At 41.3% G+C, this 15,149-nt stretch overlaps 1 protein-coding gene across 2 annotated transcripts in view; it reads right to left on the reverse strand.

The window, feature by feature from the left end:
• The window catches only part of VWF (von Willebrand factor), a 146,818-nt gene that overhangs the window by 112,828 nt on the left and 18,841 nt on the right, over nt 1-15,149 (reverse strand). The window contains exons 1-5 of one of the 2 annotated variants that reach the window (XM_058806038.1): nt 8,638-8,764; nt 7,066-7,120; nt 6,384-6,542; nt 5,680-5,782; nt 5,383-5,591 (exon numbers count right to left, since the gene is read on the reverse strand). In XM_058806038.1, coding sequence (XP_058662021.1) covers nt 5,383-5,591; nt 5,680-5,782; nt 6,384-6,542; nt 7,066-7,120; nt 8,638-8,667 — 556 coding nt within the window. In that variant the 5' untranslated portion in view covers nt 8,668-8,764. Of the gene's footprint in view, nt 1-5,382; nt 5,592-5,679; nt 5,783-6,383; nt 6,543-7,065; nt 7,121-8,637; nt 8,765-15,149 lie in introns of those variants that run through there. The other variant, XM_058806037.1, reaches the window with a different exon arrangement.

The raw sequence follows: 15,149 nt of genomic DNA on the forward strand, positions 1-15,149 counted from the left end.
ATACCTCTTATGCTGTTCTTTTACGCAACATTTGCATTATGTGATTATACTTCTTTGTTTGCTGTATTCAATGACTCACACTTCAAGTAAGTGAAGGGTTTGGAGAGCCAGTCATGTGAGGAGCAGCTGGGGGGGCTCAGCCCGGAGAAAAGGAGGCTCAGGGGGGCCTTCTGGCTCTGCACAACTCCCTGACAGGAGGGGGCAGCCAGGTAGGAATCAGGCTCTTCCCCTGCTCCCAGAGAACAAGGGACAGGATGAGAAGAAATGGCCTCAAGCTCTACCAGGGGAGGTTCAGGTTGGACACCAGGAAGAATTTCTTCATGGACAGGACTGTCAAGCATTGGAACAGGCTGCTGAGCAGGGTGGTGGAGTCACCACCCCTGTAAGTGCTCAAGAAATGACCGGACAGGGCACTCAGTGCTGTGGTTTAGTTGACAAGGGGGTGATCTCTCAAAAGTTGGAGTCAATAATCCTGAATGTCCAACCTAAATACTTCACTTATTTGATGAGGCTTCAGGAAGAAAAATGGGGAGGGAGAAATATCCCTAGCACATCTTACTGCTATGGGTAGAGGGAAGAGCAGGTGCCAACACCCCGACCTTTCCCACCTGGCATCTCCATTTCCTTCTGCTGAACAACTTGAGAAGGGAGAAGAGGAAAGGCAGTGGAAGGGACAACACAACAGCCTAAAAAATAATCTGGGGGTTAAGTGGGCTTAACCAGTTGGGTGATGCTGTCAACATAATCTGCACTGCAATCCCACCACACAGCAGGACTACCCTCATCTCTTGCATAGCAGAGTTGTGTTTTGCCTCCTGTCCTTTCTGTGCTCATTTCTTCTTCCTGGAAGCACCCAAGATTCTGCAGAAACAACTAAACAACTCCCTCATGGAGCTCATCAGAGCCCAACACCCAGAAGCCCTCCATGCAGCCTGGGTGGGACTCTGGCTAAAGCACTGGTTTTGCCTAAGACTTGCAGGAAATGTGTTGAAAACAGATGTTGTCACGAAACATAATGAAAACAAAGGATTTGGACAGAAGTGCTTCAAGAAGGGATGATCAGATGCCTGATATGAATCACAGTACAGATCCCGACAGGTAAACTTGCTGCTCAAAAGCCAAGACCCCCCAGGCAGCCAGCTAGGGTGGAATTTCCTTTCAGCATACAAGATGGGTTCAGGAGGCAGATAATAAAGATAACACAAATCCCACCTGCTCCTAACATCCCAGACACATCACAACACCTGTGACCTTGCAGAGTGTTTGAGGAGAGGGCCACTCCCCCACCGCCTGAGCAGCAGGCAGGGTCTCCAGGAGTGTCCTGCTGGACTATGCCTTTAATGCTCCGATTGCTGCCCTCATGTCTGTCTCCCTTCAGAACGATTTTCAGATCAGTGATGGCCACTCTTCGCAGCAAAATCCTTGTTCACTATGATTATCTGAGCCTCCAATCATCAGTTCTTTCTGAAATCTGAAACTGGCACCAGCTTGTTTACTTTGACACTGATGATCAGGCAAGCAAAGCATCAGGAATAACCACCTCATGCTCCAGGCACGGAACCCTGACCTCCTTCCCTGGACCTCCTGCAGATTTTCCAAATGGCCACAAGCCCATCAGATAACTCTCTCAGGCTCTGTTAACTCATCCATAAAAATAAATGCAGAAATTTGGTCAAGACACTACAGTCCTGTGAGTCTTAATTGATAAATAGAGTCTCAGTTGGTAAATAACCAATTTTCACATGTTGGTTATTTATCAAGCAATTTCAGGGGAGGAATGAGGGTGGGGTTTTTTGTTTGTTGTTTTTGGGGCTTTTTAAACACAGTTTTACATTATTCTGACAGGCAAAACTACTGGTAAGGTTGCCCAAAAAATTGATTCATACTTTGCATCAAATTGATATGAAATAACAAAGTCATGGGCTATAAAATCTTTCCTGCCCTCTCCAGTTTGTTACAATGAATGTAAAATCAGTAATACTGAACTGGAGAGGGAAAGAACGCTACAGCCTAGTGATGCAGCCACATTCCTCACAACAGAAAGGTCTAACTTCAATCCCAGACCCTGAATCAAGCACATGGGCTAAAGGTGGCCAAATAGATATCTGAGCATCTAGAAAGAACTCAGTTTCATTTTTCTGATATGAGCAAAGGCTGGCAACCCATTAGAAGTGCACGCTGAGGTCAGAAAGCAGAGCCTGATCAACTGGCAAGTCTTAGAAGCCTTCACAGAATGGCCATAAAGGACCAGACCTTATCTGGCAAGAAAGAGCAGAGAGGAAACCTTTCATTAGGGTCTAGGAGAAAAAACAGACAAAAGACCAAACAAAAACCCTAGAAAGCTTCTGAGACATTTCTTTTTATATTTTAGTTGTGCTTAAATTGTGAAAACAAAGTCTCAAGGTTAGGCTTGGTTTTCTTTCTGTATCCAATAAACAAGCAAGCCCATACAATAAAGTCAATGTTGTTTGCCAGTCTGAACAGGACATGAGCACTTCACAGGATGAGCTACAGTAGGAACCATGTCACTGGCAGTGACTCAGCACCCCAACCTGTCTGAAGGACAGTGAGTCTGCAACTTTGGGAAAAGGCTCTTCCCCTGCAGGGTGGTGAGGCACTGAACAGGCTTCCCTGGGAAATCATCACAGCCCCAAGGCTGCCAGAGCTCAAGATGCATTTGGACAACACAGTGGGATTGTTGGGGTGTCCTGTACAGGGCCGGGACTTACTGATCCTTTCAACTTGCTAGGTCCCTTTCAACTCAGGGTATTCTGTGAACTTCAAAACCTACTGGAGAGGCTTTTTTGGGGAATTCAAGAACTAACACTTGAGGCCTTCAAAGCTTAGTCCCACCAGTGTTACTTTAGCAGGATATCAATTTTATTCTCATCTTTCAGAGCTCCAGACCTCAACAGCTGAGCATCCAAAGTGTACACAGAAACAATGTGTGCTATTCTTTCATCAGATTCTCATCAGTTCTCCACTTCCACACTAAAAACACAGCAAGGAGTCATAAGAGCATCATGACAACGCCACATTTGAATAGATTATAGAACAGGAATATAAATATATCAAGAGAAAAGAAAAGCAATTACAGTGTTCATTAAGTTTTAAACACCCTTCTGTTACTGCCTCCTTTACTTGCTCTAGGTGGTAATATCCACTCACAGAACAGGTGCTTTGCCTCTTCTTTCACCACCACCCTAAAAACAATTCAGATATAATCAATGAAGTTCCATATCATTTTCCACTTTCTTAAGTGAAAAATCAGATTAACTGTGTTCTTGAACCACAATAATTTCTTTCCCTAAAATATGGAAAAATCATATTTTCATTTCCACTGCATGTTATTCTGAAGCTCAAAGATCTTAACACATCTCTTACCAATAAAAATCCACCCCAGAAATGTGATTTATTAGAACTGAGGCCCCAGTCTGATAAATTCCAGGTTTTAACAGGAAGCAATGGACACACCAACAGGACAGTTCAGCCTGCTGGTAACCTTAAGGTAACCCTTCACTGCCCTCAGATCACTATGTAGTTACACCAAGCTCACATCCTGGGATAGGCTGACCTTTGGGAGAACTAATCAGCCTGAAAGGAAAACAACTAAAAACTTTAGTGAAAAGAACAGGGTGAAATGCTTCACAGGCTCCCAAGAGGCTGCCTACTTTTTCTGTTCAAAAAATATTACTTCTCCCAGCTGTTTGTGTTGCCCCCTACCTGGAAGCTAGATTCAACAGTATATGACAAAGCAAACAAAAAAAAATGGATCTGAATTATTCCATGACTGATTTGCCTGAAGCAAGTTAAGAAACACTCCAGTGAACCAGCAGAGCTGCCAAGGAAACAAAGAATGCATGGGTGTAGTGATGTCCCTCACTGATACAACAAATTCAAACATAATTCATCCTAATTCCTTCTAAATTGGTTTAAATGAAAGGTCTTTTGTATCACTGGAAAAACTGGCAGAATTGCTGACACACAGTTCTATTTTTCAGGCTAAAACCACAGATCTGTGTATCCACACAGGTGGATAAACATGAGGAGATCCCTGACTTCTGTAAGAGACACAGAAAACACATTTTCTCTGTCACTTCTGTTATTTTACGGCTCCTCCAAGCAGAAACCCTGTCATGGACTTTATTACATTCCAAAATCTGTGGTTGTGAATGGACTGGTTTTTTTTTAAGAGGGAAGATACAGCCTCCAGCATGAAAAACACATACAGCATGAAACACATTTAAACATGAGCAGCAGAGGGGCCTTTTCTACATTTGAAAAATCCAAAGCATTACAGTCTCATTTTTTACTTCTGCTTTTTCCAGGGGCCTTACTACTACTGTCCCAAGAAAAAGCCATAAACTTCCTATTTCATCTCATTCAGACATCAAGGGATCCAAGCCATGGCAAGCAGTTTTGTGACAAGAGTTTGTTTCTTATTATTTTATTATTTACATTGCTGAAGGACAGATTAATCATTTTAACACACCATAAGATCTCTTTTTTTTTCTGTAGACTGAAGTTATGCTTGTGTAGCCTGAGTGCCAGTAGGACACATCTCTGGAGCACTGCCAGGCTCCTTTCCAAGCTGCTTTGTCTCCCTATCTTCACTATCATTTATTTTTAATACACACTTCCTGTTATCAATCTAATATATCAATGTATTAACTAACTTCAAACCTCTCCTCTTCAGGTAAGCATTCAGAATTAAAAGACACTCTGAAATACCACAAATCAAGACCAATCCTTCAAAGTCTCATTCAGGGCTTTCTAGAAACTCTGAGTCTTCACACAAAGGTGTACTGAGCAGCAAAGGTGATCTTGCTCCTCATTCTCACCAGGAACTGCTGTGATACAAGGTGTACCCGCCTATCCAACAGCCCTTATAGGGGGCGAAATGTCATTAAAAGGTAACACCTTTATAGAAGAGCATCCCATGCCAAACCTGCAAGCAGCAGGAATTTAATCTTCTGCTGTTGTATCTTTCTATTCTTACACTATCTATTCTTACTACCTCTTGGCTAATTCATGAAAAATTAGATGTTGAATCAATGGGTATTTCACACTGCTTTTTTATTGGGTCTTCTTCTAGCCAGTCTCTCCACATGAATTAACCTGTAGCTTTATCTTTGCATTTGAAAGTTTCCAGGTTTCTAAACATGCTACGTTCAGATGCCTGGCCTTTTCTCAGGAATGAGATGTGACTGCCATTTCCTTTCGGGAGAATGGAAGATGAAAGGACTTAGCTTTTCAACACACCAGGTTGAGGTATCTGACACATTCTGTAGAACCATTTTTGCTGGATCAGCAACATCTTTGTTGAATCAGGAAAAGTGTGCAGAGCTCCATTAACATACAATCAGTTAGTGGTAACCTTACCTTCCCGAGTTCTGAAGTCATCCTCAAGGAATTTATTAAAATTGCCACACAATCCACAGGTCTTATTATAGTGCTTTTCTTGAAGGAGTATCTGAATGTTTCCACTGGCATCAGTCTTCACCACAAAGCCATGCTCATCACTGGATATTTTATAATAACCTGCCTCCTTCTCTATAAATATACCATTGGAGGCAAAAGGTATGGAAACCCTGTGGAGAAAAAACAGGAAATTCTCAGCATGTGATACACAAAACCCATCAGGTTGTTTTCTGCTAGAATAATAGTTCCTAGAGGTACCTTTTTTCTTCCTGCATCACAACTCCATCTAAAGAGAGGTGAAGACTGAAATATTCTCCAAGATACATAGAGAAACCAATTTTGTCCCCATCCTGGTAATCACCTGAGGAGATGAAACACAACCAAATACTCTTAGTTCTGGGACTCAGGAAGACAATTTTTGGCCAGTAAAAACCTATTTTAAACTATGACCAACACAAAACAGTAACTACTGAGTATAAAAACATCTACCAAAGCAGTTGGTATGAAAGTTACATACAGTTTTGGTTACATATATCATCACTTCTATGCCCAAGAATAACTCTGCAGAGGCCTATGCTAATTCCAAGGCCTTCTGTCCTAGAAGGCGGGATTTTTCTTACTGGTGTGGTTTAGAATACAGAAAAAAATTGTTCTAAAGGGTTGTATAGCTCTTATTCCTGGACTCAGCTTTAACTCAGCCACATCTCCCTGAAAAACACAAAATTAGTAAAGGTCTTCTTTTTAGTAGGAGTAGTAGCTTATTTATGGATGAGCTACATTACCAAAGGATAACAGAAACCCAGGAATCCCACTTTCCAAAACAAGCCCAAAAACCCCAATACAAACCACAGACAAACAAAAAAAACCCAACCAAGACCACTTTTTATGAAGTGGTCCATCCTATCTGATAAAGGTGAACTATTTGTCTTTTTTTCCAGTGATGGACCCCAGTTCAGACTCACCTAAGAGGGTGAAGGAGTGCTTGTGACAGTCCCCAACAAGGAGGTAGCTGCAGTACCCAGCAAAATTGTACAAGGAACCATCAAACGTTTTGATGTGATCATTCCCAAAAAGGCTGCAACGGGCAACTGATGACTCCTGAGGTGAAGCCCCTGATAACCCTGAGTATCAAAACACAACATTAACCTGCAATTTAAAGCAATCATTTTGCAGTTCAGGAATTTCTCTGCTGGAATTTATCTCCACTGGTGTCCTGGTGGCTTCCAGGTAGATGGTAAGCTTGGCATGGCAGTCCATATGATAACAGTTGTTTTTTGTTATTATTATATGCATTACTGAAATGCCTTTTCTTTTTTATTTCCACCAGCCCAAACCTTGCATGAGTAATATAAGTTCTGATGCTCTGAGGAATGCCATGTGTTCATTTGTGCGTGCCTACAACCCCACTAAAGCCTATAGGGCACTAGGAAAGCCCTATATCTTGTTCAGTCAAACATTCCTGACTTCAGGGAATGTTTGGGACTCAACACAGTGCCTGTTTCGAGGTAAACAGACAAAAGGAATGACTACTGATGCCTTCAGCATGGTGACAATAATCCCTGAGTCAGTACAAAAAGGGGAAGGGGGGCTCATATCTCACAAAAAATAGTGAAAATATATTTGAGTCCAAACCTGTTTTCTTACCTGTGATTACAGTGCCCAGCAGCAGGCTTGTTTGCAGCACTGTCAAGAGGAGCATCTGTTAAAAATCAGAGAGACAGCTTAGAATATTCTTCATTTGAGACATAGTCTGTTTCATAACTCCTCATCACTTTCTATCCTTTCTTTATAAGGAAAATTATTGTTGAGGCTCTGCAACATTTCAGAAAGCCATAATCCATGCAGACAGTTGTGATAATTCAGCTGCCCTCCATCCTGCTTTAACTAGATAATCTAGGAGAGTTATCAGTTACTCTTTGCCTGCATTTTCACTTCTGCATGGAATTCAGTTACCTCCATGGGAAATGCAACCCAACACAGACACATATCCCAATTCCCCTCAGCTAACACTCTGCACACAAAGCCCTTCAACGCACAATATTATTTCTCAGCCAGCCTGATGTGAAGATGCACCCCAGACTAGCTCAGCCAAGCTGGCTCCAGTAGAAGTCCCCTCTGCAGCACAAGATTTGCACTCTGCCCAAACATCCACAAAGGGAAAGAAAGAACATAGCAGCCAGCAGGTTTGTTGGCACACCATTGTAACCACATAATCCACTGATTTCAGGGTGATAACAGGCTTGAGATCAGGGGCAAGAAGGAAAGGGAGAAAACAGTGCAGAGATTAGAGACCAAGGGTGAAAATTTTCATTCAACAAAATCAGTTTTAGCATTGCCTCCTCCTATGTTCTAGCACGAGAACGTCAGTCTTTGTTTTCCGTATGTCTATAAACTACCTCCAGGATGACCAGGCCTTTAAAAATGATAATTAATAATAGGATAGGAGGGTCATGCAGATTGTGAACTACATGGGTTCAGTGGCAAAACATCAACTGTTAAGTATGAAAGCTGCAGGGAGCTCTATCTAAGGGAATTAATTTCAGTAATCATATAAGCAACTAGAGAAGCTTAAATATACTAAAGTTAAAATATTAATGCCAGAGGACCAGACACACCTTTTCCTAAAGGAACCATCCAATTAAAGACTAGAATGCATTTTGCAAAGACAAAATGAGATATCAGGTATAGACACACACTTCTTATTGCTGTTAGTTATGTAGGTCCAACTCTCAGTCAGATAAATAAACACTGAGTTTGAGTCATACAAGACAGAAAAAGAAAGATCTATTCTATAACTCATAATGCTGCAAATCCCAAACTGACATAAGGCTGCAAGACAGCTCAGAAGTACCAACTGTGTGGGAAAACCACTACAAAGAATGGTGAAGGAAACAGTAAGCATCATTATTCTCAGAATACACACTCGCTACTGTATTTTTGGTGCATGCACAGTGCATGCAGTTATTGTGGTGAATCAGATATTACTGATCTTTGTCAACCCTTTTGTTTTACAAAGCAGGCAGAGAAAAAAGGCAAGGAATAAATCCCTTCCCATCAGCCCCCATCCACCTCCCACTCTGTTCTGAACTGCAGATGGAGTTTCCCCCAATTCTAATGGAGCAGGTGCCACTAAAAAATCACAATACAATCCAGTAAGATCTGCCAGTATAAAACCATCTACAGTTTTATTACTGGCTTAATTAGAAATGAATGTACCTTCTTCTGCATGAGACTCCTCTTGCACATGAGCAAAAAACTCCTCCAGTTTCCACCTCTAGCCTACATCATTGTTCCCCTGGTGCTGCAGAAGTCAAGACTGACTTGGAATGACTTTGGTCTGAAATCTCTTGTTTTTGTACAAGCCAGGAACTCTTGCTCATTTAAGAGGAAAGATAAAAATGCAGACGTCACATCCGCCTGATTCTCAAGACAATAGATGAAATTGCTATTGTGGAAATCAGGCACTTAATTGCCAGGAAGGTACAATGAGGGGAAATAGTTTTAAAAACTGACAGATAAAATCTCTGAAATACATTTCACATGCGTATGTGTGACAAATCTCACTGGTTGAGCCAACAGGCAGCATATTTATTTGACAGAACATTATTCAAAGGGAATAGTTGGATGCTCCCCACCTCAAAGGCCGCAGAACCATTAAGCATTTTTTCCTAAACAACTGCCTTGAAGGAGAAAGAAAAATACAGAGCTGGTAATTTAGCTAATTCAGGACTCTAATTCAGAGCCCTGAATTTATTGTCTAGGTGAAAAAATACTCAAATTTTGCCACCTTCAATCAGAGCAACACATTTGCTCCTTGAAAGTTCCTCTGGAACAGCACATCCTGCTCTGACTTGTTTGCAGAGTGGGCACCAAATCTATGGGCATATGTACAGCACTGAGCAAAAACAAAAACAAAAACCAGAGTTTGTCAAGTCTTACTTGATTTTCCATGTCCCATTCCTAACATTTTCAATAACTTCTAGGATTAACAAAGGCCTTAGGAGGCAACACACTGCACTGACTGGGAATTGTTTTCTCCTCTTGGATCCAGCTGCCACATCTCAGCAGGTCCTTCCTAGCCCTGAGAGCATGAACATGAGTGATCACAGACAGATGTTCCCTAAACCTTTCCTTATGGGAATGCCAGCACTACTCAGGATAGGGGGAATCAGATCTCCTATGACCATGGTCTCTTAATATCTTCTCAGTTCTAATCCTTTCATTTCCTGAGCCCCAGATAAGTAATTTCATTTAGCTACTTCCTCTTGCACATCTAAATCCAGCGGGGCTTTTTTTGTTTGGCACATAAGGAAGGTAGTCTGAGATTACCTGGGAAAATTCCTTAAAAATAAGAACAGTGGTGAGATAAACTCAGACCTTGTGACACTTCTTAAGTGTGTTAATGACCTTGGGGAACATAATAAACAGAATTAATTGAGATAGACACATAAGGAATAAACTTCCCTTTTTCATCCTGTCTCTTTTTTCTCCCCCCAAAAATAAGGAAATGGTAATTAGTGAGTGCATTTATTGACTGATATTGTACAATATTCAAACACAAAGCTTAGTGATGCTTGGGTATTTCTCACATGTAATTTTCCAAACAATACACCTGAGACATGGGAGAAAATATAGAAACAGCTATGAAGTGGTGCCAAAAAACATCTATAATCCATTCTCATAAACAGCACAGGAAGGACTTCTGAGAAAAATTATCCATAATACTGTTTTTCATTGCTTTGTTCAAATAGAAGGCTGCATGCAACAAGTCCTGGCCCTGCTACAAGTATGTTTGAATTGAGGGATTCTATCCTGGGCAAAGTCAGTTTGCATGAGAATCACTTAATTTCTGCAGGCAACTGCACTGATTGATTTTATGAGACCTAACAAAAGTGTTCCCGGCATCTGGAATAAACAGAAACCCCAAATGCCACATCTTCTAATGCCACACAAAAAGTCAAATGAAGGAAGGTGCACTCAGAAATGTAGGAAAGGACAGAAAGAGAAAAGATAAAATTATGATTAGAGGTAAGAAGCAACTTCTCTGTGAGCAGACAAAATTTCCAGTCTTGGAAAGTCAGAGGAATTATAGAAGGTCCTTGTGTGTCCTATTACAAGTAGTACAGAGAAGGTAGGAAATCAGTGCTCCTCTCTTCTCCCAGGGTAAAGGCTGGGAGCAAGCAATGAAATCTTCAGGGGGTTGTTGCCTTTAAAGCACATAACTGGAAGGTATCAGCACAGGTCACTGTGTCAAGAAGGAGTCAGACAAACCAACAAAGAGGCCCTGCATCACAGGGATCAAATCTCAGGGATCAAGTGCTGAATCAAAGGCAGCTTTTGGTTTAGAAAGTCTTTACCCTGCCGTGTGTTAGAAGCAGAAATCCCGTCCTTTAATGTTACACTTCATTTCTGACTTCTCCTTTCCTAAGCAACTGCTGCTAGCCACCAGAATCCTGCTTTTTGGTCAAAAAGAAATCCAAAAAACAAGCCAACAAAAAACACCCAAATAAAATAAAATCAATTAGACACCTTTCTTTATCCTATCCCAGTCTGCAAGAAGATATGTTCCAGTGTTTTTCCACAAGTGAGATTCAAATTAACTTCCCATTAGCGATCCAACAGTGAAACAAAGCAAAAGGACCAGGAGAGGGGGAAAAAAAAGCCAAAAAAAAAAAAAAAAAAAAAAAAAAACAAAAAAAAACCCCAAAACAGGAAAGGGGGAAAAACCCCAAAAAGCAAACCAGGAAAGGAAAGGGGGTGCTAAAGCTCTAGTTCCTATGAATTGCAGGGGCTTTAGTGCGTTTTAGGGATCATCAGTGCCGAGTTCCTTTTCCTGGCACAGCTAACGATCATGGTTTAAAGAAAGACACCCCTCAGAGAGGATGGGAGGCACTAACGACCCTCACTTTGCATTTGAAAGCCCCCAGCCTCCGGACATCCTTCCACAGGTTGGGAAGTTCACTCGGCAAAGCCAACACTTGAACACTCTCCCTCCTGACTGGGCAGGGAAAGGCTTTATCCGAGATAATCCTTTTTATAATCCAATTTAAGTCCTTTCCTGGTGGTAAAATCACGGGATTTCCAATTTCACAGCCCTTCCTGTGGTTATGACTGGAGTTAGCCGAGCCGTAAGGACCACAGGCTGCAGCGGGTGAAGCGATGCTCTTGGCTGCTGCTCTTCAGGCTCCAAATCTGCCAGGTGGCATCCCGACCTGGAGTTTATGAGCCAAGGTGCATCCCGCAAGCCCTGCGGTCTGCAGGATCACATCAAAGCAAAATACCCCGCCTCTATATGCAGGGAATAAGGACACTAGAGCTGCACAACATAAATTTTCAGCTGGTGCCAGCTAGTACTGCAATGCTGAGGTCAGCTGCACTACTCTACTCTGTGCTGGCTGAAGAGCCAAAAAGCCTCACACATTTGCATTACATTACAAAGAGCCGCCAGAAGTTAAACAGAAGGGCAGGGGGTGAAGATGATTTTTCGTCTGGTCTGTGGGCGATTTCTTCCTTATTTGAGGTATCACCGCGCTGAGACCCGCCCGACACGGCAACTACGCGGCATTCCCGGGAAGGGCGTGTGTTCCTAGGGCAGAACAGCATCGGCCACTTCTAGCTGCCTCCTGGAAGAGCTTGAAGACAGGCGGTCACTTCTCTCTCTCTTTTCCTTGTTAATGTCTTGTACCTCCACCCAGGGCTGAAATTCCCTGCATACAGAGAGCCAGCCAAGGCCAGTTCAACGATTTCCTCCCCCATCCCTGGAATGGTGTTTTTCCTATCACCCCCCCCCCCCGCCCCCCACTCCCAACTAGTTAAAAGTCTATAATCTTATTGGTTTACACGGTGTTTTTACAGGCACAAGATTTTGTAAGCAGGGTACCCCATACATGTATGTTATTCACAATTACCCTGTGAGAGAATTTGGAGCCTGTTCTGGAGACAGCAAAACATTTCAAGATCTTTGTCATAATTTAACATCAGCACTGACATCAAACACAAACCACTCCACCACCACAAAATCACCATCAGGCTGCTGAAGAAAAAAAAAAAAAAGAAAAAGCAAACAAAACATAAAACGCAAAGGAGTTTTTCCATTAATATAATAAGAGAAAATGAGAGCCTGTATTATGTAGTCTGATATCAAGTCAGTTTTCCAACTCCGTGCTTTAAAAGCAGTTCATCCCTCCTCTTGGGATTAAATTTGTCCAAATGCTGAAATGTCTTTAGCTGAAACCATGTAAATAATGCCATTATAAAACGCTATAGCCCAACACTTCTGGGCTGCAGGTTTGTAAAACAGCTGCAGTAACAATTCACCTGGTGACTGTAGATTTAGTAGAATAATTAATTACTAAATGAGCCAGTCACCCTCAGATACACAGAGAGATCTCCCAATCTCAGATAAGAAAAATTGTCTTCAGTTGGTCTTTTAATTTTTAATCTGAGGTTTAATCAACCATGATGAAAGCATGCATGTGAAGATATACACCAATACCTACACCCACCTGCATATATCCACTAAATAAATTTGTCCTGACAGGAAAATATTAATATACTGAGAAAGGAGGAAAAATAAACAGGAACAGCCAAAAGACGGGAAATATCCTCTTAGTGTGGGGAGACGGATGAAAATAAATAGAGGAGGGAAGCGTTCTTTCTCATGTGTGTTTTTACAAAAAAAAAACAAACCAAAGCTCTGACTTTGAATCATCTATCTCGTAAGTGCCTGCGATTCTCATCCTAAATCACAACCGATCATCCAAATGAACCCAAGAATTTCAGCAGTTTTGGCAACTGAAGCAAGAGCAACAGTTTCCCAGATGAGAATTAAAATGCCTGACTGGTTAATTTTGCAGAGCAAGGCTTTGCCGTTACAGAAGGGAGCAAACACATACCCCGTGCTGTTGCTTTGAGAAGCAATTTCACCCCTCTCCCCTTCGTGCAGTAAGACAGAAACAATACTTTGTGTATTTGCATCACAAGCATGTAAGCAAGGATAAATTAATTAACATTCTCTGCTCCACACGTAGGGCTGGTCTAGGGCCCTGGGAGATTTACTAATTAAGACACAGGTTTTCTTCCAGGGTCGCAACTGTTATAAAACGCCCAACTCAGGAGCCAGGTGGAGCTTCTTTGTTCAAGGCTGACCCCTGTAGGTTTGTCCCAAATTAATTATTTTTCAAACAAGAACAGCACCAGGAGTTAATTTAAAAATTCAGCACAACTGTTAGCAAACTGTTCTGACAATTAAAGCCACACCATGTTAAAAACACTCACTCTAACTCGGTTTTCTGCTACCCTAAGCTTCAGACAGCTTAATGGAAATTTAAGAAACATATTACCAGGTTTTCTCTACATCCCTTCCTGGATAATGAGTTCAAGACAATTCTCCACCACCCCCTGTTTAAGTTCAATGAACTGAGCTTCCAGATTGCCTCTCTAAAGTGCATTTCTCTCCACTTTTTGTGGTTTTCACAGCTCATCTCTAACTGCAGATACCAGAGCTAGGGCCAGGTTTAAATTTTTAACACTGTTGCTATTGCTAGTATGCAGCATCATCCATATCCCTTCCTCCCTTCACCAGCATCTCCTACCACTTCAGCAGTTTAAATAGCACAAGACAGGGATGGATACTATCAATAATCAGAAACAAAACAGAAGTGTAAATTATCATTTGGCAACATACAATCAATGTGATGAGTGCTCAGTTGTTGGTGTGTTTTCTACTCACCTAAATGACAGTATGTCAAATCTTAAATCTCAAATCTTTAGGCACCTAAGGCATGCATGATTGCATCAATACAATTTGCCAAAGTTGTGATTTCACTAAAGAGCTGTAAGGTGTGTTATACACTGTGTTTTTCATAAACCCATCAAAATTATGAATTTTACTGAACTGCAGAGAGATGCTAGTTCCCATTGAATAATAGCGTGTTTCTGAAAGTCTTCATCAGGAAGAATGATCTTGGTCCCTTAAGATTGAAATTTGGCCTATGGAAATTCCTTGCAATACCTTAAACATTTTTAGCATTATCTTAATCACTTTTGAAAAGGAAAGAAGTCATATCCATACAAAATCTATTTCATTCATTTTTATAATGCCAAGGAAGAACCAACTCCAAGAAAAAGCAGATCACTAAGACAAAAATCACATGTTTCTCCTTCTGAAAGGCTGATTTACCTCAGTACAAGACAGAGCATGTTACTCATTGTGGAGGACAATTAAGTCCCAGAAACATTCACTGCTCTGCTGGGAACAATTGACACCATTATGTGATCAACAAATCTGTGTCTTGTGTGCATTCTCCACCACCATCCTTTTTTCCTGCAGTCATCCAATATAAGCACAAGGAGTAGGGGGGAAAAAAACGGCAAAAAGCTCAGATAGTGAAATTTTCCTCATGTATTGGTATACAGTACATACCCTAAAATCACAAGAGAAGATATATCAATCATAAGACATCAACTACAATAAAAGGACTCTAAATTTCTAGAATATAAATTGTCTCTCTCATATGCTTTTTGATTCTTTTCTACCATCAAAGATTAGCACTTACAAGATTTTTCTCCTGAAATGTGAAGGGTAGAGGCTTCAAGATGAAAAACAAAGCTGAGACATTCTCAATAATTTTCAATCTCTACATTTAACATCCAAATAAAATATAAAACTCTCCAAATACTCTACAATTCCAAAACATCATCAAGCAAGTTGGCAGTAAGGATAATAC

Source organism: Ammospiza caudacuta, chromosome 5 (genome assembly GCF_027887145.1).
Source record: "Ammospiza caudacuta isolate bAmmCau1 chromosome 5, bAmmCau1.pri, whole genome shotgun sequence".
In the NCBI taxonomy this organism is placed as follows: domain Eukaryota; kingdom Metazoa; phylum Chordata; class Aves; order Passeriformes; family Passerellidae; genus Ammospiza; species Ammospiza caudacuta.